Below are 27,802 nucleotides of genomic sequence, written 5' to 3' on the forward strand. Positions count from 1 at the left end.
CGCCCTGGACCATGGGGAACCCGGCCACGGCAGAGAAGCCCACGGCCCGGGCATCTTGGCTGGCCCGGTCCACGGGGAAGCGGATGTAGCGGTGCGCCATGGGATATAGGGCACCTGTCACTGCTCGGATGCACCGATGTCTGCGATATGCCGGACAGGTCCCCACTCGGTGCCTGGAATGACCCCGTTGCATAAACGTTCAGGGCCACCGTAACCTTGACGGACACGGGGAGAGGGTGTCCCCCGCCAGTGCCATGGGGTGACAGGTGTGCCAGCAGATGGCAGATGTGTGCCACGGTTTCCCGCCTCATCCGGAGTCTCCTCCTGCATTCCCGGTCCGTGAGGTCCTGGTATGACTGCCGGGGCCGGTACACACGGGGCGCCCTCAGGTGCCTCCATTGCCGTGGGGCCGCGACGTCCTCCTCCCCCTCCTCGTCCTGTCGGTCAGGTGTCCCTCCAGCCTGGGCGGCTGCCGCCTGCCCTCTGCGGCAGCCTGCGCCGCCTCTCTGGCACGCTCCTCCTCCTCCTCCTCATCCAGGGCAACATGGACATTAGCGCCTGCCGCCACGGCGGCCAACATCGCTGGATGATCGGAAAACATGACGGCCTGGTGTGGGGGGGGGGGGGGAACGACGACATGTCATCATTGCCCATATCCCCTCCTTCCCCCCAGCCAGGTGGCATGGACCGCATGGGTCCAACTGTTGGAGGCTGGCACCTGGCCAGGTGGACCAACTCACTTGCCCTCGCACCCCCCCTCCCCGGCACTGACCCCCCCCCCCCCATCCCCCTCCCCGGCACTGACCCCCCCCCCCCAACCTCCTCCCCGGCACGGACCCCCCACCCCCCTCCCCGGCACGGACCCCCCCATCCCCATCCCCGGCACGGACCCCCCAACCTCCTCCCCGGCACGGACCCCCCATCCCCCTCCCCGGCACGGACCCCCCCCATCCCCCTCCCCGGCACGGAACCCCCCAACCTCCTCCCCGGCACGGACCCCAACCTCCTCCCCGGCACGGACCCCAACCTCCTCCCCGGCACGGACCCCCCCATTCCCCTCCCCGGCACGGACCCCCCCCCATCCCCCTCCCCGGCACGGACCCCCCCCAACCTCCTCCCCGGCACGGACCCCCCCATCCTCCTCCCCGGCACGGACCCCAACCTCCTCCCCGGCACGGACCCCCCCATTCCCCTCCCCGGCACGGACCCCAACCTCCTCCCCGGCACGGACCCCCCCAACCTCCTCCCCGGCACGGACCCCCCCAACCTCCTCCCCGGCACGGACCCCCCCATCCTCCTCCCCGGCACGGACCCTCCTCCCGGCACTCCCCCGGAGCCCAGCACACTAACCACCCCCCCCGCCGCACACACACACACACAACCCGAGACACACCTCTCCCCACACATTCAGACTGCGGCCACGCCATTGCCTGCCCAGAGCCAACCCCCAGGCCGTCACTCACCTCCACGCTGGTCGGCGTGAACCTGGAGCACAGTTCATCACGTCGACGGGACTTCGGCCCACCCGGAAGGGAGAATATCGGCAGGCCGAAAATCGGCTGCCTTGCGCAGACCCGTGCCATTCTCTGAAGTCAGCGGCGCCATTAACGGCCCGCCGACTTTTCTCCCTTCGGAGACTTCGGCAACCGGCGGGGGCGGGATTCACGGCGGCCAACGGCCATTCTCCGACCCGCTGGGGGGTCGGAGAATGACGCCCCTGCTTTCTTACCTGGTCTGGTCTGCCCTATATGTGACTCCAGACCAACAGCAATGTGGTTGACTCTCAACTGCCCCTCAAGGGCAATTAGGGACGGGCAATAAATGTTGGCAGAGCCTGCAACGCACACACCCATGAACGAAAAAATACCTGAGGTATATGGAAGTTGTCAGTAAAACTTCTTGTCAAATCAGTATCAAAGAGAAATGAATGAAGGGTTTGCAGATGAAAGATCAGAGGGGGGTTTAAACCCAGCTGACTGGTTTTCTCTTTCCAGGAATTGACCGGTGCTACTTCTTGTGGATTGTGATATATATTTTCACTGTCTCTCTCTGGACTGCTCTCTAGCTGTCAGACAGGGATCTCTTTTCTGGAGGGCTTCCAAACAGGGCTCTCTCTTCTGGGGGGTCTGTGGAAGGTGCGGGGTCAGGTCACCCCTATAGTGGGGGGGGGGGGGGGGGGGGGAGAGGGGAACCTAGAAAATCTTGGGATGTGGGGTAAATTATGATGCGGGAGGCGGGGGAAATTGGGAATTCCTCACCATGCATACATTTGCATGGCTAAAGGTTGGGAATTGCTTCCTGGAGTACAAATGAGGTGAAATTCAGCTCCAGTGGGAGAATATGGGGCGGGATCCCCCATTTGCTGACGCCAAAATCGAGAAACTGATTGGGCGGAGAATAGGTTCCGATGCCAAAATCGCACTGGGGGCGGGATTCTCCAACCCCCCGCCGGGCCAGAGATTCACCGGGGGCAGCGTCAACCCCGCCCCGCCGCCCAACGCCGGCTGCCGGATTCTCCGGCGCCGGTTTTTTGGCGGGGCGGGAATCGCGCTGTGCTGGTCGGGGGGCGTTGGCATCGCCCCCCCCCCCACCCCGCCGATTCTCCGGCCCGCGATGGGTCAAGTGGCCGCCCGTTTTCGGCGGATCCCGCCGCCGTAAGATACACCAGGTCCGTACCGGCGGGATCTGGCTCTGCGGGTGTCCTGCGGAGTCCTCGGGGGACGCGGGGGGGATCTGGCCCCCGGGGGGGGGGGGGGGGTGGGGGGTGCCACGGTGGCCTGGGCCACGATCGGGGCCCACCGATTCCTGGGCAGGCCTGTGCCGTGGGGCACTCTTTCCCTCCACGCCGGCCACTGTAATTGTCCGCCACGGCCGCCGCGGAGACAAACACCCTTTGCATGCGCTGGGATGACGCCAGCACATGCTGGCGCTCCTGCGCATGCGCCAACTCGTGCCGGCCGGCGGAGGCCCTTTGGTGCCAGTTGGCGCAGTGCAAAGCCCTTCGGCGCCGGCTGTCGCGGCACCAACCCCGCCGGCGCCAGCCTAGCCCCCTGAAGGTGCGGAGGATTCCACAGCTTCCGGGCGGCCCGACGCCGGAGTGGTTCACGCCACTCCTCGCCGCCAGTAGGGCACGCCCCACCGGTTAGGGGAAAATCCGCCCATGGTAACTATTTGACATCAAATCATGAATCTCCATCATCTCGACAGCAGTGTCAATCATTACGGAACGCACATACAGTAAACACCATTTGCATATCATTAGCAGGCTTGACCGGGTATTCTCCGGGGCCTCCTCGGTTCTCCTCCCCCGATGGACCGAGTTCCCGACGGTGCGGTTCACTTGTGCTTTTAAAAATTGTGAAACCGGCGTCGTGACTGCTGAAGGAGAGAGAGAGGAGATGGGACACAAAGAGGAGTGATGTGGGCTGCTGGGCCAGACACTGGCCGGGCTGGTTCAGGCGCCGGGGAACAGGCCGAGCGGCTGGGGTGACCCCCCCACAGGATTGGGGGGGGTTGAACAGTCCCAGACCACCATTATCATAGTAATCCTGCTGCGCACCCACTGATCACCCACCTTGGCCCTTGGTTCTAGAGTGTCACCGGCAGTATGGGTGCCCCTACCCCTCACCCCCGCACCCAACCCTCTGCCAAATGCACCTCCCCCGGCTGCCACACGCCGGCGGCCCACCTAATGCAACGCCCACAGTAGCCCTGGCGAGGGCAGTGCCAGCCAACAGTACCCCCTACATTGGGGATGTGCGCCAGCATCGCAAGCACCCACGGTGCAGACCACTGACGGGGCCAGAAGTACAGACCGAGCATGCCGTCGAAGGCTCCGGCTGAGCAGAGAGACAGTGCAAAATATCTGCCAGATGATGGCACATCTGGCACCGTGGCAGTATGAGGGAGGACACCCACTCCCGGTGACCGTCAAGGTGACGGTTGCCTTGAACATTTAAGTGACAGAGTCCTTCCAGGCGCCGAGTGGGGACCTGTCCGGGATCTCACAGACCTCGGTTCACAGGGGCATCCGAGCCATCACAGAGGACCTATATGGCCAGGTGGCTCAATACATCCATTTCAATGTGGACCAAGCCCACCAGGATGCCCGGGTGGCGGGGTTCAGGGGGTGATCGACGGGTTGCATGTCCTCCTGCGAGCACCTACAGATGACAGGTCGTTCTACACAAACCGAAAGGGGTTTCACCCGATGAACGTGCAGCTGATATGCGACCATCAGCTACATATCACACACATCTGCGCCCGATACCCGGGCAGTATGCACGAAGCCTTCACCCTGGCACACTCGAAGATTCGTGACATGTTTGGGACCCCCCCCCCGGCTGGGGTGTGTGGCTCCTGGACGACAGGGGCTACCCACTGCAGTTGTGGCTGATGACACCTAGCCGGAGGCCACAGATCAATGTGGAGACCCGCTACAATGACACCCATACAGCAACCAGGAGTGTGATCGAGCGGTGCTTCAGCCTCCTGAAGATGCGGTTCAAGTGCCTGGGCTCTTCAGTATGACGCTGGGAGAGTCGCCCGCATTGTGGCGGCCTGCTGCATCCTCCACAACATCGCGCAGCAGAGGGGCGATGTGCTGGAGGAGGAGGATGAACACCAGGCCTCGTCCGACCAGGAGGATGTAGGAGAGGGCGAGGATGGGCAGGACAAGGGGCCCAGGCAGGTACCGGAGGCCGCATAACGTGTGCGCCAGGGCCAACGTGCACTCCTGTTTTTACTCGAGCGTCGGCACTTAGCCGCCCGTTGGGAGAATCCCACCCAAGGTGGTTTGGGGTTTTGAACAAAAAAAAAAATCAAAGTTAATATTTGAAAAGACTTGGAATTCTCTTTAGAATCTCACCTCCTTTTGGCAGGTATGAACTGCCATCTTTATTCGTTGATCAATATCCCCCTCTAGTTCACTCACGTGCTGTGCAGCCTCATCCTGTGCCCTGAAACAAACAAGCAGCAATAAAACAGAGCCCTGCACACTCCAATCTGCTTCACCTCCTTCATCTGAGTCCAGAGATTACAACAATGCAGCAACTGGGAAAAACCTGCTTATATTTAAATATCCACAGTACAATAGTTTTGATGAGTAACAAAGCAATTTGGTTTGGTTTTAATTTGTTAAGCTGAATTCAAGCGTCATGTATTTCAAAAATGGTTAGTAGCATCGGTGACATTACTCCATTACAACTATCACAGAAAGAATGGATAATGATCCAAAGAGAGACATTTTAGGATGGGTGATGAAAAGCCTGATTTTAAAAAGTGAGCTTTACAAAGAACAAATAACATAGAACAGTACAACACAGGAACAGGCCCTTCGGCCCTCCAAGCCTGTGCCGACCACGCCACCCGTCTGAACTAAATCTTCTGCACTTCCGGGGTCCTGTATGGCTCTATTCCCATCCTATTCATGTGTTTGTCAAGATGCCCCTTAAACGTCACTATCGTCCCTGCTTCCACCACCTCCTCCGGTAGCGAGTTCCAGGCACACACTACCCTCTGTATAAAAAACTTGCCTCGTACATCTACTCTAAAACTTGCCCCTCGCACCTTAAACCTATGCCCCCTAGTAATTGACCCCTCTACCCTTGGAAAAAGTCTCTGACTATCCACTCTGTCTATACCCCTCATAGTTTTGTAGACCTCTATCAGGTCGCCCCTCAACCTCCATCGTTGCAGTGAGAACAAACCGAGTTTATTCAACCTCTCCTCATAGCTAATGCCCTCCAGACCAGGCAACATCCTGGTGAATCTCTTCTGCACCCTCTCTAAAGCCTCCACATCCTTCTGGTAGTGTGGCGACCAGAACTGAACACTGTACTCTACGTGTGGCCTAACTAAGATTCTATACAGCTGCAACAGTTGACGAGGGCGAGAATGAACGTGAAAGAAGCTGAAAAGCACAGGAATTGAGATGGCCATCAAATTGGGGTAATGTGAGCCGGGATGCCCAAGGAATATTGTTGGAGGAATGCAGAGTGCTGGGCAGATGTAGGATTGAAATAAGTTGCTCATGTGAGGCCGTAAAGGGATTTCATCACAGGAATGATAATTTAAAATTGGAGGTGCAGGACACTGGTAGTCACAGTAGTTCAACAAGGACTGCAAAGTTCATGTATCAGACAATGTAGGCCATGTGTTCCTATCCCACACATTGGGTGTAAAGTGTGTGGATGTGTTGAAGTGTGTGGAAGATGAGAGAACAGTTAGGAGAATATTGGTGAAGTTAAGATGATAGTTTTAGCGGTCGGTGCGCCAAAGAAAAGGCAGAAGTAGGCACTGTTTTGGAAATGGAGACAGACTTGTGATGGAGAGGATAGGGTTAGAAGCTGAGTTCAGGGTCATATAGGACACAAACGTTGCAAACAATCTGATTCAACCAAAAACTATGGCTGGGAGGGGGATAGCATCAATGGCAAGCATATGGCAATTGCTGCAAGGGGGGAAAGGTTATGACTTTGGTTGTCCCAATATTTAACACGAGCAAACTGCTGCAAGACTAAAGGTCACAAAAGCAGTCTGACAACACAGATGCAGCAAAGTAGTTGACAGAAGCGTGGTGGAGAAGTAGAACTGGACGTTTAAAAGTACATATGGAGATTTCCGGTGGCGGCCATGGAGGAGTAGGTCGCACATTCGATAGCTCCCGCCTGAAACGGACTTTCGGACCTTTTTTCCCGGATTTTTGTGGACTTTATGAAATAAATCGGTGGAGTGAGCAATAGTGAGGAGGACCCCCCCCCCCCCCCACCCACCCCCCCCCCCCCCCACCCGATGTATGGATAACTGGACCAGAAGTGGGCGTGTGAAACAAATTAGTCCCGATAGAGGGAAGCGAGTGGAGCTGGCAGCGTGGTGACGCATGGCAGGCGGCAAGGACCAAGGAGCGGCAGCTCACTGGCTGAAGGAGCAGCAGATAGAGTTCTTCAAGAGTTGCTTTGCCGAGCTAAAAAGGGATACGCTTGATCCGATGAAAGCATCGATCGACCAAATGGTCGCGACTCAGGCGGCCTAGGGAAAAGCGATTCAGGAGATCGAATTAAAACTCTCCAACCAAGAGGACAAGATAACTGTACTGGAGCACAAGGTGGAGGTGCTAGATGACCGCCACAAGCAGATGCAGGAGAAGCTGGAGAACAGGACCAGGAGGCAGAATTTAAGAATCGTTGGCCTTCCTGAAGGCATTGAGGGATCAGATGCGGGATGTTTTGGGTATACTGGAGTCGTTGATGGGAGCGGGGGCTTTCCCTCGACCCCTGGAGCTGGCGGAGCACACAGAACCCTTGCAAGGAAGCCCAAGGCGAATGACCCGCCGAGGGCCACGGTGGTTCATTTTCACCGTTTTTCAGATAAGAAGCGCGTCTTGCAGAGGGCCAAGAAGGAACGGAGCAGCAAGTGGGAGTATAGTGAGGTGCGCATCTATCAGGACCTGGGTGCGGAGCTGGCCAAGACGTGCGGGGTTCAACCGGGCAAAGGCGACCCTCTTTAAGAAGGGGGTGAAATTTGGGGTGTTATACCCAGCGAGACTGTGGGTAACACATGAAGATTGACACTATTATTTCGAGTCGCCAGATGATGTTTGGACATTTATTAAAGAGAAGTTGGACTCGAGTTAAAAGACACTTAAGCTTCGAAGATGGGATGTGGCGGTGGTTTGTAATTGTTCTGTTTTAAACAAGATTGTAATTCGTGTTGGGCGAGAGAGTGGACTGGAGGAATGGTTGGAGGGCGCTTTGTTTAGCAGGGAGTTGATATGGGGGGGGGTCCCTGAAGTTAGCATTATCCTTCGGGAGACTGGGGTTTTATTTTAAGTGTGTGTGTCTGTTCTGCTTTATGGTTATGTTAATGGGTTCGTGAGAGCTGTTGTTTACTTACTGGGGAGTATGATCCTGTAAATAGTTTTTTTTCTATGTGTGGAGAGGGATCCGAACAATAAGGTGATAGTCTGACCGACGCCAGGGGCGCGGGTTATCAGTGTCAGCCTGGGTCAGCTGACTCTCAGAAGTGTGGTGGGGGGTGAGCTAGTGTTGCGTTGGTGTCTGATTTAGGAGATTAGATTTCTGGTGCTATGGTGGGGATGGGTGGGGAGGGGTGGCTGCTTTGCTGGCAAGGGAGAAATTATTTTCAGGGAACAAATGGGAGGTTGGGGGCGACTGTTGCTTAAGAGGGTGCTCGGGGAAGCGGGGGGCGCGGGCTCGGGGCTGGCCCAAAAAGGGTGATGGCTAATCGGCGGGGGGGGGGCTACCCCGTCCAGGCTAATTACGTGGAACATGAGAGGTCTGAATGGGCCAGTTAAGAGAGCATGTGTGTTCGCGCATTTAAAGGGGCTAAAGGCAGATGTGGCAATGCTCCAGGAGACACATCTGACCAGATGAGATTAAGGAAGGGTTGGGTGGGTCAGGTGTTCCACTCTGGGCTGGACTCGTAGATCAGGGGGGTCGCAATTCTGATCAGCAAGCGAGTGGCATTTGAGGCTGGGAGAATAGTGGCTGATAAAGGGGGTAGGTATATCATGGTGAGTGAGAAGCTGGAGGGGGTCCCAGTGGTGCTCGTCGACGTCTACGCCCCGAACTGGGACGACGTGGATTTTATGAGGTGCATGTTAGGCAAAATCCCGGACCTTGAGTCACACAACCTGATCATGGGGATGATCATGGGGGGGACACGCTCGGGGGGGTGGGGGGGGTGGCGGCGGACTTCAATACAGTTCTTGAACCTATCTGAGGGTGGCAAGTTATAATGTATTGCACCCTGAAATAAGTGGTGTGAGTTGGTATTTGAGATACTTTGCAAATGGTATCCTATCTCTCAACTATGTCAGTGTGAAAATAAACTAACCAAAGCCTGGTGCTATCCCAGGAATAGAGAGTGAAAACAGGTGGCAAATCACCGTGAACCACCCCTGGCCATCCCTTAGTGGCAGTTGTAAAGCAAGACTGGAAGTATCCTGAGACAAGTTGTTAAACCAACACCTTTATCTGGATAAATTACATCGTGCTAAAGGGTAAACATTTTTTTCATGAACTCATGGATATATCCACTAATTCCACACCTCTAGCAGACAGCCATTCTTTAACAGATTGGTGGAGAGGCAGAACTGGAATACCAATTATCTGTTCCATGCTCCCTTTGAGAACAATTTCCGAGTAAGACCACCAGTTTAACTCGGGTAGACCACTTGCCTCTAAATCAGAAGATTAGGGATACGAGGCTCACTACAGGAGCTTGATCACATAATCTGGCAGTTTAGCCCAACTGATGGGAGGGCTGCATTGTCAGTGATGCTGCTTTCAGCCATGGCATTAAACTGAGTCCCAGTGAAAGGGCAGCGAGCCGTGATGCAGAGTGGCCGATAGAGGGCGGGAGACCCCGCTCCCGGGATCTACCCGGCTCGCAACACCTCACGAGATCTAACGCAATCTTGTGAGACGTTGCAATGTAAATTTGCCCATTGTGGGCAGGGTCACTTTTTGGCAAATCTGCATATTAGAGCGAGATAGCTAGTCTCACTCTAATATGCAGTTTCCTGAGGTACCTGAGGGGCAGGGATCTATCCCATACACCTCGGAGATCTTGGGCGAGTGCCGTTCAATGACACCTTTAATGTTGAACAAAATTTCAAGGCTCTCAAGAGACACACTATAAGAAAAAAAACACACTTACCAAGCCTGGATATCAAGGAGATGTTAGGACGGATAACCAAAAACCTGGTTGAAGAGGTAAGTTTTAGGGAAGATGGTGACTTGGAAGGATTGAGAGAGGGAATTTCAATTTGGGCTCAGATGGGTGGAAGATGGGAGAAAGGCCAGGAAACATTGGAATAGTTGGGTGGAATTTAATGACCTCACCTTTACGAGGTGGGAGGTGGGTGCATTTAATCAGGCCGGATTGTGGCAAGAGGGTGTGCATGAGCTTGACACAGTGACCAGAGATGGGGTTGGAAACAATGCCAAGAGTATGGATATTATGGTGGAAACTTAAGGTGATGACTTTGGTCTTTCTCACAAGTGTCTTAAGGAAGTTGAGGCACCTTCTTAAAGCATGGATATCAGTTCATAGGTAGTGCAGGAGGGGCAGAAGGGATGGGAAAATCATGAGTGCAGCAGAAGTGTTAGAGCTTACTGTCATCAGCATAAATGTGGAAACCGACCCTACAGCTGATGATGATCGTGTCAAAGGGTTACATGTAAAAGAGGACGACAACAAGGAGAGGTCCTTGGGTCATTGGAGCAAGTGCTGCAAGCTCTGGAGACACTGTTATTTACTCATTCTGCAAAACATTGGGGTACATATTATTCTTTTGCTCTTGGGCATAAATAATTGTATAGGTAGAACACATACAGGTGAAAAAAACAGGCAAGAAGAATTAGATATCCATAATTGATACTGCCTGATTTTCCAACTAGTCAAATATATAGGTTGAAAATCAGGGAAACCGTTATGAACATGCAATTCTTCCAGCCTACCTTTCATCTACGTACACCTCCTGATTAGGTCCATTCACAATAGAGGGAAATCTACCCCATAAAATTTATTCTAAATGATTCTTACCTTTTCACAGTTTGGGCTAGTTTTTCCAATTCTGCATTCTGCAATGTAATATCATGAACAAAATTCGTGACCACAGATTCATATTGATGAATCAGTTTGGGTTCTGCTATTTTCAGGTTCTGGTAAAGGGCAGCAACCTGCGCCGGTCTGTTTGGAAATACAAGAAATGAGAGATGAAGCATAACAACCAGTTTCCAGAAATACTGTCAGATGGTGATCTTGAGACCATTATCTACAGTCTGACCCTGCACATTTCAGACATTTCAGCAGCATTTGGGAATTTCTTCACACATTTCTGTCTGTGTTTGTATCTCAGGAATTTTTTGCTTTCAGTCCAACATTTTGAGGAATTATGCTGTCATGACATCCTGGGGCCAGTGCACGGTCAATTCCAGCCCCTCTTGAGCCACTTGACCCGGAATCAAACAGGTGAAATAATATTTTATTTAAAATACCCAAGGTCCTTGGTTGGTCCCAATAAACTGCAGTCACCAGGTTTCTAACATTAACACATGTAACCTTTTATTATGTACAGTATTATAATTAGACAGAAAATGTAACTGACTATCTAATACTCCTTTCCCAACCTCCATCCCCAACTAACCCCCCTCTCTACACACAAACACACAGATAAACAACACAGTAGGGAAAGGATGGTGGAAAGGGAAAAAAAATATTAATAAAAATAAAAGGATAAAGATCTTTGATGCACTGGGATGGTTTCTGGTTAGTGTCTTTCCGAAGTTCAGCTTTCGTTTTGATACCGCTTCCATCTAGGTTTGAAATGGTTTTCTCTGGCAAGATTATCTACCTTCTCTGCAGACTCCGCATCATTCCAGGTTCACAGCAAAGAATGTGCCAGGCACTCACTGCTTTCAGAATAAAGCAGTTCTTTCACTTCAGCAAGCAGGAGAGAGAGAGGGAGTTCCTTTCACTTCCAAGGTCTAAACACTTCTGCCCAGTTCTTTCAAAAAGCAGGAACCAATCACTGTCGGGCAGAACACTGTCCTTGTTCAACCCACCAGTTGCCAGACAGCCAATCAAACTGACTCCCTATGAACCTGGTTCCTAAGATCCAGTCGATGCCGAGGAGCCTGGTTAAAATCAAAACCTGGGAACAGAGCATCTTGACATGCAGGCTGCTTCTCTTCTGCTTAAAGGCACATTCCAATTATCGGTCCACGTCCCAAAATAATAAAATAACATAAAAGAAATGGGAACAAAGGAAATAAACAGGAAAGACTCTTACAATGCTGAGCACCTAACACCCGTGCCTTGGTACAAACTTTAATCATAGCAAATGAAATCACATTAGCAATCAATGAGATGGAAAGGATCGAGTTCCACAACCTGACATCAAAATCATGGAAATGTAAATACAGATTAGTGGAAATAACCTACGCTGCTGGATAGCTCTGTGTTTACAATTCTGTTTGAACACTCTACAGAACAAAATTCTTGAAACAGCAATAGCACACGTTCCGGTAGGGAAAAAGGTGGTGAAAAGAAAAGATCCCATGTGCAGAGGGTAGCGGCAGTTTTTGAGGGTAATTCAATTCAGATATTCACTCATAACTTATAAAGGGAAGTAAATTGGGCCCAGCATCTACTCTACCCCTTTCGAGATCTGATTCACTGTTGGACTAATTCAGAGCTCAATTTGCAGAGTTTACAGTGAAAATAGATTTTGATACATTAATCATTACTTACATATTTCAGTAATTAGTTTTTTTTTCCAAATATTCATTGATCCTTTGACATGCCTCTTCCAAAGGCCAGGGGGTATATTTTGTTGTGGGCACTGACTTGACGACCACATATTTTAGAATTGGGAGCAACAGATAGTATGATCAATATACAGCAATCCAGATGGTCTTGTCTTTAAAATAATCAGCAAAACGTTGGTAGCTCTGCATAAAGATTGCATAAACACACAACACGTGATTCTCCAACCTGTACTCCCATTAAGCAGGGCTTTAGGCTGGAAGCAGAGAGAGCTTTACAAATTTTATCTTGAATATCCAATTTAAAAGACAATGCACTGACTTTAAAACTTTTTGTTCCAACTTTAATTTCAGTTTGCTTTGCTTTTTAAGTGCATAAAGATCCGGGAGACTCGAGAAGGTAGCTTAACTGGAGTTTATTGTCGTCAAGGAAACGGCTGCTACAGCAGCATACAACACGAGAGGTCCCAGTCGGGACTATGAGAATGCCGGTCCCTGTCCAGACCAGCTTTTGCAGAGCAAGACATGAGCCCTAGCCGGACGGGTCACCGCCCACGAGTGGGGAAGCTCGTATTCTATGAATCCCATGGGAAGATCGATTAGTGTATCCCCGTGGGCCTCATAAGTCCGTAGGTTCACCCCGCTCTCCCCCCCCCCCCCCCCCAAGTCCATAAGTACCCCTCCAGTGGCCAGCTGAGGGGCATTTCTTTGCCGCTTCACATGTGGCTATGACTCTGCCAGCGGCGGGGCCAGGTCGGGGGCACATATTGAGTTGTTGATCGTTTTTTCTATCTTTGAGATGGTAGGACAGGAGGACAAAGGAATTTTCCAGTACTGGAGACCTGTGCTCCAGAACTTGCCACACCCCTAGCCAAGCTGTTTCAGGACAGCTACAACACTGGCATCTACCCAGCAATGTGGAAAATTGCCCAAGTATGTCCTGTACACAAAAACAGAAATGAATCAAACCAGACCAAATGCCGTCCCATCAGTCTATCCTTGATCATCAGCAAAATGCTAAAAGGGGTCTTTGACAGTGCTATCACGCAGAACTTGCATAGCAATAACCTGCTCACTGATGCTCAGTTTGGGTTCCGAAAAGAACTGAGATGAGATGAGTGTAGCATCAAGGAGCCCTGGCAAAACTGGAGTCAATGGGAATTGGGGAGGAACATGCCACTGGGTGCAGTTATACCTAGCACAAAGTAAGATGGTTGAGGTTGTCAGTGGTCAATCATCTCAGCTTCAGGACATCACTCCAGGAGTTCCTCGGGGCAGTGCCCTAGGCTCAGCCATCTTCAGCTGCTTCATCACTGACCTTCCTTCCATCGTAATGGCAGAAATGGGGATGTTCGGTGCCGATTGCATCATGTTCATAATTTATGACTCCTCAGATCCTGAAGGAGTGTATGTTCAAATGCAGCAAGGCCTGGGCATGACCTGGACAATACCCAGGCTTGGGCAGACACGTGACAAACAATGTTCATGGTATATAAGTACCAGGCAATGAACATCTCCAACAAAAGCGTATCTAACCATCAACTCTTGACATTTAATGGGATTACCATTGTTGAATTCCCCACCATCAACATCCTGGGGGTTACCAATGACTAGAAACTGAACCAAACTAGTCACATAAATACTACCATCTACAAGTCACAAGTCAGGATGTGATGGAATCCTCTCCACTTGCCTGAATAGGTTCAGCTGCAACAACACTCAAAAGGCTTGACATTATCCAGGACTAAGCAGCCCACTTGATTGTCATCCCATCCACAAACATTCACCACCAATGCACAGTTGTACTATCTTCAAGATGTACTGTAGGAGCTCACAAAGGCTCCCTCGACAGTATCTTCCAAACCACGAACACCACCATCCAGAATGACAAGGGCAACAGATATATGGGAATACCACCACCTAGAAGCTCACCTCCAATGTTAGAAACTGTATTATGTACCAAGACAGCTAGAGAAATACAAGTTTATTAACAAAATTCAAGGCAATCAGGGGCAGAGTGTACATGGCTTTGTCAAAGGAAAATCACATTTAAGCAATTTATTGGAGTTCTTTGAAAAATGACTCAGCATCAAATCGGCATTAATTCCGTTCCTTCACACTATCAGAGCCAGTAACTCATCCAGTATTCTGAAGATATCTGAAATGGAAAGTGCAATACTAAATTGCTATTAATTATAATTTCTGTAACTGATTTGTGAACCGCTTACTGATGAGAACCTAACAAACCGTAGAAATTAATAAAATATTCAGGACAATTTATCCTTGATGGTTGTGACAACAACAGATTGCAGCACTGACATTCTTATTCTATGATGTGGAGATGCCGGCGTTGGACTGGGGTGAGCACAGTACGAAGTCTTACAGCACCAGGTTAAAGTCCAACAGGTTTGTTTTGATATTTTGTTGTTCACCTGAGGAAGGAGCAGCACTCCAAAAGCTAGTGACATCAAAACAAACCTGTTGGACTTTAACCTGGTGTTGGAAGACTTCGTACTATTCTTATTCTACACTGCTATGTTTTTGGCAGATTACAAAACACAGAAATGTGTGTTTATCAAAAGAACAATATATACATGCATGCCAATGCTCATTATTCCATTTTTAAAAATCATTTCTATGAGATTGAGTTCTGTATCTTTTGAGTTGTGTGACATGATATTCTGTTGCCATGATATAACACCAATTTTGTTTTTTTTAAAAGTCATGTCAAGCTAATGTTTAGTAAATTAAATGCTTCCATCATTACTTATATAATAGGTAATTCAAGACAGTGATGCTTTTCCCGGAGACATGAAGAAGCATTCTTGTCCAGAATGGCATAGTGGTTAGCTCTGCTGTCTCATAGCGTCAGGGATCCGGGTCCAATTTTGGCCTTGGATGATTGTCCTTGTGGAGTTTGCACTTTCTCTCCTTGTCTGCATGAGTTTCCACTGGGTTCCTCCCACAGTCCAAAGATGCGCAGGTTAGGTGGATTGGCCATGATAAATTTGCACCTTGGTGTCCAGGGATGTGCAGGTTAGGTCTGATTATGGGGATAGGACAGGGGAGTGGGCCTGGGTAAAGTGCTCTTTCAGAGGGTCAGTCCAACTTGATGGGCTGAATGGTCTCCATCCTGAATGACATTGTAGGGATCCGATGGACCTCAGCCATTATATATCAGACAACCAGAGTTTACTCCCATCATCCTTGTATTTGATGACCCAGAACCATAAAATCAATGATCTGATTGAAATTATCAGGATAGTTCCACAAAAAAATTCTCTTTCATTCGCAGCTAAATGAATTTTTGGAATTATGTTGGAATAACTTTCCAAATAATAAAAAGCATAATTATAATTAGCCTCATTTTCAACAGTCCTGCTACAGATCACTTTTTAGAGTATTATTTAATGAAGATTTGCTACTAATACCTGCAAATCTGGTTATTTCAAAATAATATCAGAGTGCACAATTTGAACTAAATTCAAATCCAGACACAAACTGTTTTTCTCATTATTCACTATAATTTTAATGCCCTACTCTAATGAATAAAGTGGCCATAGTTCCAAACGGGTGGCATGGTAGCACAGTGGTTAGCACAGTTGCTTCACAGCTCCAGGATCCAAGGTTCGATTCCTGGCTTGGGTCACTGTCTGTGCGGAGTCTGCACATTCTCCCTGTGTCTGCGTGGATTTCCTCCGGGTGCTCCGGTTTCCTCCCACAGTCCAAAGATGTGAAGGTTAGGTGGATTGGACATGCTAAATTGCCCTTAGTTTAGGTGGGGATACTGGGTTACGGGGTTAGGGTGGAGATGTGGGCTTCAGTAGGGTGCTCTTTCCAAGAGCCGGTGCAGACTCAATGGGCCGAATGGCCTCCTTCTACACTGTAAATTCTATGATTCTAACCCCTTTGAAGTGGAGAACTGACAAATGATCGTGAGGGGCAAGTTTGTGAAGGTGGGGCTTTTATGAATAACCTCAGCCATTACGGAAATTTAACCCGCACTGTTGGCAAGAACCAGCTGTCCGCCAACTGATCTAAACCAGACCCCCCCCCCCCCCCCCCCCCCCCCCGCCCGTTTAATTTTATACCTTGCACTTACTTTAAGCAATTGTGCAGTGTACAAAGAACAAAGAAAAGTACAGCACAGGAACAGGCCTTTCGGCCCTCCAAGCCCGTGCCGACCATGCTGCCTGACTAAACTACAATCTTCTACATTTCCTGGGTCCGTATCCCTCTATTCCCATCCTATTCATGTATTTGTCAAGATGCCCCTTAAATGTCCCTATCGTCCCTGCTTCCACCACCTCCTCCGGCAACGAGTTCTAGGCACCCACTACCCTTTGTGTAAAAAACTTGCCTCGTACATCTACTCTAAATCTTGCCCCTCGCACCTTAAACCTATGCCCCCTAGTAATTGACCACTCTATCCTAGGGAAAAGCCTCTGACTATCCAGTCTGTCTATGCCCCTCATAATTTTGTAGACCTCTATCAGGTCGCCCCTCAACCTCCGTCGTTCCAGTGAGAACAAACCGAGTTTATTCAACCGCTCCTCATAGCTAAATCCCTCCATACCAGGCAACATTCTGGTAAATCTCTTCTGCACCCTCCACATCCTTCTAGTAGTGTGGCGACCAGAATGGAACACTATACTCCAAGTGCAGCCTAATTAAGGTTCTATACAGCTGCAACATGACTTGCCAATTCTTATACTCAATGCCCCGGCCAATGAAGACAAGCATGCCGTATGCCTTCTTGACTACCTTCTCCACCTGTGTTGCCCCTTTCACTGACCTGTAGACCTGTACACCTAGATCTCTCTGACTTTCAATATTCTTGAGGGTTCTACCATTCACTGTATAAGTGAATGTAAGCACTGCCTCTGGCAGTATACATTTACTACTTAGGCTGTGAAAGCACAGAATCTGGCAACTTTCAGAACTCACAAAGGGATAGATCCTTAGTGCTGTGGGAATTGAAGGTTGGGAGGAGGTTCTCCTGGATGACCAAGAAAACACAACAGTGCCTATACTTCCACAGGAAACTAATGAAATTTGCATCCTTCATTAATGAGCACTGAGTGACCTGAACCAGCATAAATAGCTTTAATCAGGGACTGGGTGGGATTCTTCCCCACCCAATCCAGGTTAACATAGCTAGCCCGAGGGCAGCACGGTGGTGTAGTGGGTTAGCATGGCTGCCTCACGGTGCCAAGGTCCCAGGTTCAATCCCAGCTCCAGGTCACTGTCTGTGTGGAGTTTGCACATTCTCCCCGTGTTTGCGTGGGTTTCGCCCCCACAACCCAAAGACATGCAGGATAGATGGATTGGCTGCGCTAAATTGCCCCTTAATTGGAAAAAAATAATTGGGTACTCTATATTTATAAAAAACATAGCTAGCCCTGAATCCAGAATGCCACCCAGTGCCAGTATTTTGACTCCTGGCCACCTCTGTTCGTACCTTGGCCCCAAAAAACCCTCATCACGCCTCCATTCCACTGAATGTGTTTGCACATATTATGTGCAACACAAAGACTGGCAACTCCCTGTCCCTTGCTATAGTTTTAAATCATCCATTCCAGTTTTCAATTCATTCTCTCTTGCTTTTTATCCTAATTTACTTCCTATTCCTCATGACGTTTAAAAAGAGGTCAAGCCGTAACTGCTACATTCCTTTCAATGCTGGCATTCATTTTGAAAATATAAATGTACGCTAAGATCTCTAGAACTGTGCTGAAGTGTTAAGGGTAAGAAGATGATCATGGTTGAAAATACAAAATGAGTCCTCGATGTATATATACACCCCCAGTTTTCCTCCCCACTACATGTTTTTCTTTACTTGTTAATCGCGTGATTTTGCCAACTATATAGCGTTGTTGTTTTTATCTTGTGTACAATATCTTCAGATTTTTCTTTCTCTTTTGTGTACATCTTTAAATACACTATGTTCGAAAACCCAATAAAAGAACATTTATTAAAAAAATAAAAAATAAAAATTGAGTGATAGTGAATCAGTGGAAAATAAAATTGCATGGAGTGTAGATCAAGCTGTAAATGCATGACCATCTATTTTATGAAACACCAAAGACTAATTTCAGTCCTATAGTATTTTATGATTACTGATTAATTCTTTGTAAATCTACAAAAATATGGATTTAGAATGTGGAAAGTTCACATCTGTTTCAAGAATTAGATTAGAACAGAAATTGGGGCCTTTTTAACTGGATTTCTGGTGTAAAAAAGGGCAAAATTGAATCATTCCATTGGCTATGTCTGCTCTATTTTCAGTTCTGAAGGCTCAGTCCAAAACATTACCTTATGTGTTACCTCTATGCATGTGCACTGACCAGTAGTATGTTTCCAATATTCTCTTTTTGTTTTCAAATTCTCCACATTTTCAGTTTGTTGCTTTTTCTATTTCCATGAGCAACATGAGCCTGCAACCTTCTCGACGGAGCAGTTTAAGCTCCTGTAAATTTTTCTTCAATCTTCCTTCCATATTCTGTTCCCCAATCTTACCTTTTTAACTTCTGATATTTCCATGGCAACTTTAGGCATAAACCATGAGCTGTGCACAGGTTGCTTTCATGCGATAAAGAGGTTTAGATTCTAAATTCTACCCACTTATGCGTAAGTAAAATGATGAAATTACAGTGCAAATTTAGCAAGAAGCATCAGTGGATAAATTAAATCTGTGGTGTTACCCTAAGGTGTACTGACCAGGATGATCTCTGGCTGGACATCAAAATATTACACCAAGGTACCTCCCAGTACCACCGACGGCGAACTCCCGCCGTGCATGTTTTGGCAGTGGAGGTGCATAGAAACTGGAAAATCACACGGCAAGGACGGACGGAAAATTCCGGACAATCTTTCCAGTCCCCAGCCGAGCTCTGTTCCCCAGTTATCGGCTCCATCATTCTCTCTGCAACAATCAGAGGTTAAACCAATGCATCTATAGCCTTAGTGTCATAGTTGACCTGAAGATGAGCTTCAGACCTCATATTTGTACCATCAATAAGACCACCTATTGCCAGCTCTGTTGCAGGTCCAACTTCACCCATGACTCAGCTGATCTGCTGCTGCAATTCTCATTCATACTGTTGTTACCTCGAGACTCGACATTTCCAACATGCTCCTGGTGGGCCCCCCGCATTCTACCCACCATAACCTTCATGTCATCCGACAGTCTGCTGCCCCTATCTTAAATCACATCAGACCCGTTGACCTATCACTCGCTGCTCGTTGACGTAATGGTTCCCCATAAAGCAATAACTTGATTTTTAAATTCTCATCCTAGGTTTCAAATTTTTCATGGCCTCACTCCTCCCTATCTGCAGAATCTCCTCCAGTATCACAACCTTCCAAGGTATGTGCTCCTCGAATTCTGCCTTTTGAACATTTGCAATTTTAATTGCTCCACGAACGGTGGCCACATCTTCAGATGCCTCAGCTCGAAGCTCTAGAATACCCTTCCTACATCTCTACCACGCTTCCCTTCATTAAGACACTCCTTAAAACCCCAACTTCTCTGACCAAACTTTTTGATGATTTGATCTAAATCTCCTTATCTGGCACAGTGTCATATTTTGTTTCATAATGTCCTTATGATACACCTTGGGATGCTTTATGAAGTCAAAGGCACTGTATAAAGCGTTGTTGTTGAAAGTAAAGGCTCTAAAGAAAGTAAGACTCTAAAGATGGCATGGGGAGAGCGCGTGGGTATGGTTTTGAGATGGAGGATCAGCCATGATTAATAAGGGGATCAGGGGTTATGGGGAGAAGGCAGGAGAATGGGGATGTGAAAATACCAGCCATGATTGAATTTCGGAGCAGACTCGATGGGCCGAGTGACCTAATTCTGCTCCTATGTCTTATGGTCTTATGATCATATTGAATGGTGGTGCAGGCTGGAAGGGCCAAATGACCTACTCCTACTTTCTATGTTTCTAAAACAGTTTTGTATTGTGCCTTGAAGTAGTTCAGAAATTTAAAAAAACAAAATCATTCAGAAAATGTAAAAATATTTAACAGTCGATTACTGACCCAATAGCTGCAATGGCAATTTCCAAGAAATCAACATTTCCCCTGAGTTTCTAACTCACTTTGGCAGTTGACGATTTGTCTTTTTTCTTTGAAGGGGGTAGAGACTTTTTAATTAATAATCTTTATTGTCACAAATAGGCTTACATTAATACTGCAATGAAGTTACTGTGAAAAGTTCCTAGTCACCACATTCCAGCGCCTGTTCGGGTACACAGAGGGAGAATTCAGAATGTCCAAATTACCTCACAGCGTGTCTTTAGGGACTTGTGGGAGGAAACCTTTGTCCATAAGAAAATTCCACAAATCATTCAAACAAGAGTTGGAGATCTTCTGGTCATACACAAGTAATTCTCCTGCTCCCACGTTATCACTTTGAGCAATTAGTCAAATATCAAATGTAATTTTCTTTCAATTCAGAATCCCTTTAGGCTGTAGTAGGCAGTGACACAATTACAACTTATGGGCAATTTGAAAATCATTCCCTTGCCTAATCCTGTTCTGCACTCAAGCTAATTACTGTACCAGGGGTACAAAGATGAAGAATTAACCCATGTGCGCAGAAGCTATGGTGGCCCTTTCCACTGAATATGCCTCAGTGCCTGCTATGTAGACTTACTGATTTGTATGCCATTGTCATTTCCCACTGGAGCCACTCAAGGTTGGAAGTTAGTCAGGTCACTTTCAGATAAAATTTTCTGTTTGGCAATCATCAAGTTTTTTTTCCATTATTATTTCTTTACTTTAGCACTCATTAATCAAAATAACAGCTGGTGGGAATTTTTAGTCTTTAAGTTTATAATAATCATCACAAAACTGAGACTCACTCAGAACAAAAATTACCCCAGGTGACCATGAAGGGCAACAACTCTCCTCCGCACCTCCCCACCCCCGACAAGATCACTCACCCTCAACCAGCCCAGACCCCAAAACAAAATAACTTTGACCCACAATGCTATGGCACAAAAGTAGGATTTCTCAAGGTTCCCTACCTGCAGGCAAGGTGCATTGAAAACATACAATGGCTTTATAAAATATGTGAATGCAAATGAAGAACTTTTTTAAAAAAATGATATTAAAGCTCACATGACAGTGATCTTGGTACCATACAATCCTTTAGTAAATTCACAGGTTTCATAATGAATGGGTGCTCTGTGAGGTGAAGTCATGACATCAAAGCTTACTGTTCATCATCATTAGTTAATGCTGCACAGCAGAGCTTTTACTATTTTTCAACAGGTTTACAAGTAATTGCTTTCAGTAAAGTCTGCTGTTTTGGACTGGAGGGGAGTCCTCCCTGGATGTACACAAGTGTGCTGGATTACCTGGGCTCAATAAATATCTGGAAATTTAGTGAGTTGGATTCTACAGGAGATTACATCATCATTTAATGTAAATGGAAGGAGAATTTGGACAGGTTCTATTAGAGGCATGCATCAGATCCACCCTATTTTCCAATATCTGTTGAACCCAGTTGATCGGGTGGGCTTTAAAATGCCCTTCGATACATCCCTTTATGTAAAGTTTAATGAAAAAATGTATAAGCGACTAATCTGGGACGGAAAATCAATAGTCCAATTATTTTGCATTATTCAACTGGTTTCTGTTTTAAATGGATATAATGAGTGTAGGAGGAATCTCCTAAAATGGCTGTGAAGAGCTTGTTGAACAGTTAAGAGATACAAACAGTTTTCCTTTGTGGAGTACATTAACGGAAGGTTTGTTTATTCCCTTGTCAGGTGAGCTGTAAGAATGGAGTACAAGGGTTGCATGTGTTGGTATAGCACTGCTACAGGCAAATTGGGCAATGGATTCCATTATATTTGATTCTTTCACTGGATGTAAGCATCACTGGCAAAGCCAGAATTTATTGCCCATTCCCAAATTGCCCTCGAGACGGTGATGGTGAGGCACCTTCTTGAATACAACGGTGTGGCTTGGTAGGCCAATTCAGAGGGCAGTTGAAAATCAAACACATTGCTGTGGGTCTGAAGTCACATATAAGCTGGACCTAGTAAGGACCAATGCTCCCTACAGTGGTTAACACTGTTGCTTCACAGTGCCAGGGTCCCAGGTTCAATTCCCAGCTTGGGTCACTGTCTGTTCGGCGTCTGCACATTTGGACATTCTGAATTCTCCCTCTGTGTACCCGAACAGGTGCCAGAATGTGGCGACCAGGGGCTTTTCACAGTAACTTCATTGTAGTGTTAATGAAGCCTACTTGTGGCAATAAAGATGATTATTAGCTTTTCACAGTAACTTCACTGCAGTGTTTATGTAAGCCTACTTGCGACAATAAAAATTATTATTATTATAAACTACGCAACAGTGCAAAATTCCCACCCAGGCCATGTACAAATCACACACACTCTCCAAAACTTAAGTTAGAGAGACCGTTAGTAGAGAAACCATATTTACTCCCCTAAAGGTCAATAGCAAACTCAATGGGGTTTTACAATAATCTGGTAGTTTCATGATTACCATTATTAATACTATCTTATTTTATTCCAAATGTATTTGATTAACTGAATTTAAATTCCCCAGTTGCCATCATGGGGTTTGAATGTGCATTCCAATAACATAATGATCATACTACTCTACCCTATGTTGTGGAATGTGTGCCGAGGTCATTGCCAGTTATATTATATTGGAGAGTCTACTGCAGGTGGGCCAGCTTTAAAACAGTGGTTTGTCAGGGAATACAATCTTAGCAAAATGCACTAAAATAAAGTATAGTTTCATCATCAAAAGGCAATTGAGAAACTGTGTAATGAGATTTATTATCAGGAAGAAGGTTATATTGGAGCTGTGCCAATTGTTAGGTTAAGTCCGGTACCAGACATTGGTACACCAGTGACTTAACCTAGCACTACCAATGGCAGTGAAGGGAAGCTTTATACTGTAGGGAGATTCCAGTTGCCAGCAGAGGGCACCACAGGAGTAAATCTTTACAGTATCCACTGCTGTATTAATTGTGTAACTGAAATGTTCTTTCCCCACTCACCTACATATGCAATATAACTGGAGCTGGAGAACACCTTAAGTGATATCAAAAGTAGCTGACTGTTCAAAATTATCACTCTTACTTTGGAGAATTTTATAATTGAGGATACCCACACCAGTCTCTGAACCTTACTCTGAAAATCTGTCAGCCAGTGGTAACGTTTCAATATCCCAGTGAAAATGTTTGCCGATCTAAAGATTAACTAGTAGTGTAAGTTAATGTAAAATATGAACACAGCTTTATTTCAGATGAGTAGCGATGGACCAATGGCAAAAGTCAAATGGCAAAAATGCACACCTCCAGCAGACATTTGATTAATAAGTGATAAAATACTGAAATAATCATGGAATAAATGTTGGGCTGGATTCTCCGCAGCCGCGCACCAAAATCACGTTTGGCGTGGGGGAAGAGAATCTACTTTTAGGCCCGAATCAGGCCCAGCACCATTGCCGCAATTCTCTGGTCTCCGGAGAATCGCTCGCGTGCGATTTCCGCGGCGCAGCTGGGGGGCCATTGCCAGAGGCCCTCCCAGCGATGCTCCGGTTCCAACCGGCCGAATTCCCGACGGCATGGTTCTAACCACGTCTGGCCGGTTGGGACCCTGGTGGGGGACGGGGGGATCAAGCACCGGGGGGGGGGCCATCAGGCAGGTTGATGGAGCGGCGCGGGGGCAGATCGTTGGGACCTTGTTTGTTGGTCCAGGTCCGCCAGCTGAGTCCGCCATCGCGTTCAACGTGGCCAATGGAGGCCGCCGCCGTGCACATGCGTGGACTCGGAAACAGAAGTGCAGGGGCCCATATCCGCAGCTAAAGCTACGAGAAGCACTCCGGTCACTGCCAGCCTCCTGCAGGAAGGTGAATAGCTCTTAATTTTTTTATGGAAAGCCTGGCATGCAACACCAGCATTTTTACGCCGGCGTGGGGACATAGACCCATTTTTTGAGAATCCCGCCCGTTATCTTTACCAAGAAGTTCAACTTGGAGCATGAGCTTTTATTCCATGAACTCTAAGTTTGCTCCTAAGTATATTATGCAAAACTTTATCAAATGCTTTTCCGGAGTCCATGTACATGGGTATCAACAGTATGACCCTCATCAACCTTTCTCTGCTACCTCATCAAACAATTCCCCCAAGTTAATCAAACACGATGTGCCTTGAACAAACCGTGTTGGCTTTTCTTATTTAGGAACTGATATTTTGACCCGAATTATACTCTTTATAAACTTCCCCAGCACCGAGAATAAATTCACTGGCCTGTAATTACAGGGTTTCAGTTTATATCCTTTTATGAACACTGGTGGAATATATCTGACACTCTGCGCTTTGGCGACCTTTACAAACATGGGGACAGGTGAGAAGCTCGAATTTCTTTTGAGTTCTGTGATTCCCGGCAGTTCCCTTCCGTCTACTGGAAGTTTTCCTCATGTTGAATTCAGATGGCATTTCTCACACACACACACACGGCTGTACCAAGACCTCCTCCCACTCAAGTGCCTAACAATCTGTTCAGCGGCTGAAAACTTCTAGGTTTCGATGTCCATCCTATTAAAAAAACAACTCTTCTGAACCAGTCTGCTGAATTCGGTTCACTGCATTGGCATGCCGTGAAACCGGTCTCCTGAAATTCATTGGAAAAGGATTATTGGATTAATTTAAAGGAAGGTACTGGCTCCCCGTATTAACACCGACTGAGCAAACAAGCTCCTGTGCACGACCCGGATTTTCTAATTAATTTTCCAAATTATATTTCACTCAAACGCAAGTCTGATTCTTCTCATTAATAGGCTCGCTATTTCATAATGCCGCTAAAATCCAGCAGCACGTTCTGGTCTAGTCAAAAGTTCTCAGTACTTTCTCAGCTGTGTAGCCTTCCCCACGTTCACATGGAATAGCAACAAAGTTGCTTCTCCTCTGATTTGTTCAAATCTGCTTCAAGTCGGCATGTGACTGACTCTGTGTTCAGTTGAAGCGAGTGAGTGAGGCGGGGAGAGAGGTCAGAGTATTCAGCCGAACACACACACTCTGAACCGTAAGAAATGGCGCGGATCTCCCGCCAGGAGCTGCAGTGCATTTGAGAAATTTGGAAATGTGGGGAAAGATTGACGGCTGCAACCCCAGTTGAGGTGAGGTGAGGCCAGGCACCCCCCACCCCCCCCCCCCCGACCTTGAATCCGCAGCACCGCTTTTTGAATTGCAAATAAAAAGCCCCACACATCCAAAACAAAACACTCGTCACAGTATGTCTCTCCGTCGAAAAGTGTGCTGTGTGAAATACAAGTTGAGGGTTTCACCTTGGAATTAACCTGGCTTCGTCGCCCAGTCTTTGCTGGAATTCATCCCAGTCAGGCTCAGCACCCAGAGCCTCGAATTTGATCATCTCAGAAACTTCTTGAAATCCTCGGGTGAAGTCGCGGAAGTTGATGGAGCCGTCCCTGTCCGAGTCTAGCGTGTGAAAGATCGCGCCGATCTGTGACTCCTGTACATGTAGCTCCCGGCAGACCGTGGAAAATTCATCATACTCGATTCGGCCGGAACGGTTAACATCGCAGGCGTGGAAGAGGGCGCGTAGTCTCGGCTCCTCTTTTTCCATCCGGAAATGGAGAGAGGGAGGGGGGGAACAAGTTCTTAGAAAGAAAATCCAACCAGATCAACTCCCTCCCTCTCAGCACCTCCCTCGATGCAAAAGATGCTGTGACAGGTGTCTCCGTGTTGACCAGCCTGTCAGTCAGTAACACTGGCTCTCCCTCATTCATGCACCACTTCCCATTTTACTTTGGGGCAGATTTGCAAAGCAAAGCAGTTGAAACACACTGTCGGAGTGAAGTGCTGGTTTAAAGTCACCATTGCGGAATGTGAGCTGTGTTGAATCGAGACCGGCACACCTCTCTCCCTCAGCTGGCTGCTGTTAAACAGTTGTTAAAGCGGGAGGTGGCAGTCCGCTTTGACGTCAGCCCACAACCGGACTTCTCCCTATTCTTTGTTTCAAGTTGTTTCTCTCTCTCTCTCTCTGCGTGCACCATTAAACCTGCCCACGTTATTGACCGAAGAGGGGAGAGGCCGTCAAGTGAATCACTGGGAGAAATGGGCTTTTCAAAGTGATCCAGGAAACCCAGGTTTCACTTCATTTCAAACAACGCCCATTTAGACCCACAGACAGGTCCGTCCCTTAATTCCAGATGCGACTTCCTTTCCAGAAGTCAAATGTGCTGTCGTCAAGAAACTGGCTGTTCGGCCCATCGTGTCCATGCCGACCATTAAAGACCTTCCTGCTCTAATCCCATTTTCCAGCACTTGGTCCATGGTATTGTATTATTTTAGATTCATTTTTACAGGATATGGGCTTCGCTGGCCAGGCCAGCATTTGTAGCCCATCCCTAATTGCCCTTGAGAAGGTGATTGTGAGCTTTTTTAAACAACTGCAATCCATGCGGTGCAGGTGCTATGGCATTTCATTGAATCCATCAAATAAATCCCAACAGTGCAGAAGGAGGTCCAACTAAATGCTTCTTAAATATGAAGGTTCCTGGCTCTAGCACCTTTTCAGGCAGTGAGTTCCAGATTCCAACCACCCTCCGGGTGAAAAGGTTTTCCCTCACATCCCCTCTAAATCTCCTGCCCATTACCTTAAATCTATGCCCCCCGGTATTGACCACTTCACGAAAAGGGAAAGTTCCTTCCTATCCACCGTAACTACGCCCCTCATAATTTTATACCTCTCAATCAGGTCTCTCCTCCACCTTCTCTGCTCCAAGGAAAACAACCCCAGCCTATCCAGGCTTTCTGGATAGCTGAAATGCTCCAGCCCAGGAAGTATCATGGTGAATCTCATGCACCCTCTCGAGTGCAATACCTTCCTATAGTGTGGTGACCAAAAATGCAACAGTACACCAGCTGTGGCCTAACCAGCATTTTATGCAGCTCCATCATAATAAACTCCTTGCTCTTACATTCTATGTCGCAGCTAATAAAGGCAAGTATCCCATATGCCCTCTTAACCACCAGATCTACCTGTTCTGCTGTCTTCAGGGACCTATGGACATGCATACCAAGGTCCCTCTGGTCCTCTGCACTTCCTAGCATCCTACCATTCATTGTATTTCCCTTGCCTTGATCGTCCTCCCTTGTTAGTCCTTAGGGGAGGTGGTGGCGTAGTGGTATTGTCACTGGACTAGTAATAAGACCATAAGACACAGGAGCAGAATTAGGCCACTCGGCCCATCGAGTCTGCTCCGCCATTCAATCATGGCTGATATTTTTCTCATCCCCATTCTCCTGCCTTCTCCCCATAACCCCTGATCCCTTTATTAATGAAGAATCTGCCTTAAGGACTTCCAGTGGCGGCTATGAGGGAGTAAGTCGCACACTTGGTGGCTCCCGCTCCGGTCGGACATTTGGACCTTTTCCCCCGACTTTTTTGCACTTTTAAGTGCTGGATTGGAAAGTAATAGCACTCAGGCACTGA

General features: G+C 47.8%; 1 protein-coding gene across 2 annotated transcripts in view; it reads right to left on the reverse strand.

Moving 5' to 3' along the window:
- The window catches only part of rasef (RAS and EF-hand domain containing), a 104,841-nt gene extending 78,443 nt beyond the window's left edge, over positions 1–26,398 (reverse strand). The window contains exons 1-3 of one of the 2 annotated variants that reach the window (XM_072516654.1): positions 25,632–26,398; positions 10,570–10,716; positions 4,868–4,958 (exon numbers count right to left, since the gene is read on the reverse strand). In XM_072516654.1, the coding sequence (XP_072372755.1) occupies positions 4,868–4,958; positions 10,570–10,716; positions 25,632–25,930 (537 nt within the window). In that variant the 5' untranslated portion in view covers positions 25,931–26,398. The remainder of the gene's footprint in view (positions 1–4,867; positions 4,959–10,569; positions 10,717–25,631) is intronic. The other variant, XM_072516653.1, reaches the window with a different exon arrangement.
- Between the last annotated feature and the right edge of the window lie 1,404 nt (positions 26,399–27,802).

Source organism: Scyliorhinus torazame, chromosome 9 (genome assembly GCF_047496885.1).
Source record: "Scyliorhinus torazame isolate Kashiwa2021f chromosome 9, sScyTor2.1, whole genome shotgun sequence".
Classification (NCBI taxonomy): Eukaryota; Metazoa; Chordata; class Chondrichthyes; order Carcharhiniformes; family Scyliorhinidae; genus Scyliorhinus; species Scyliorhinus torazame.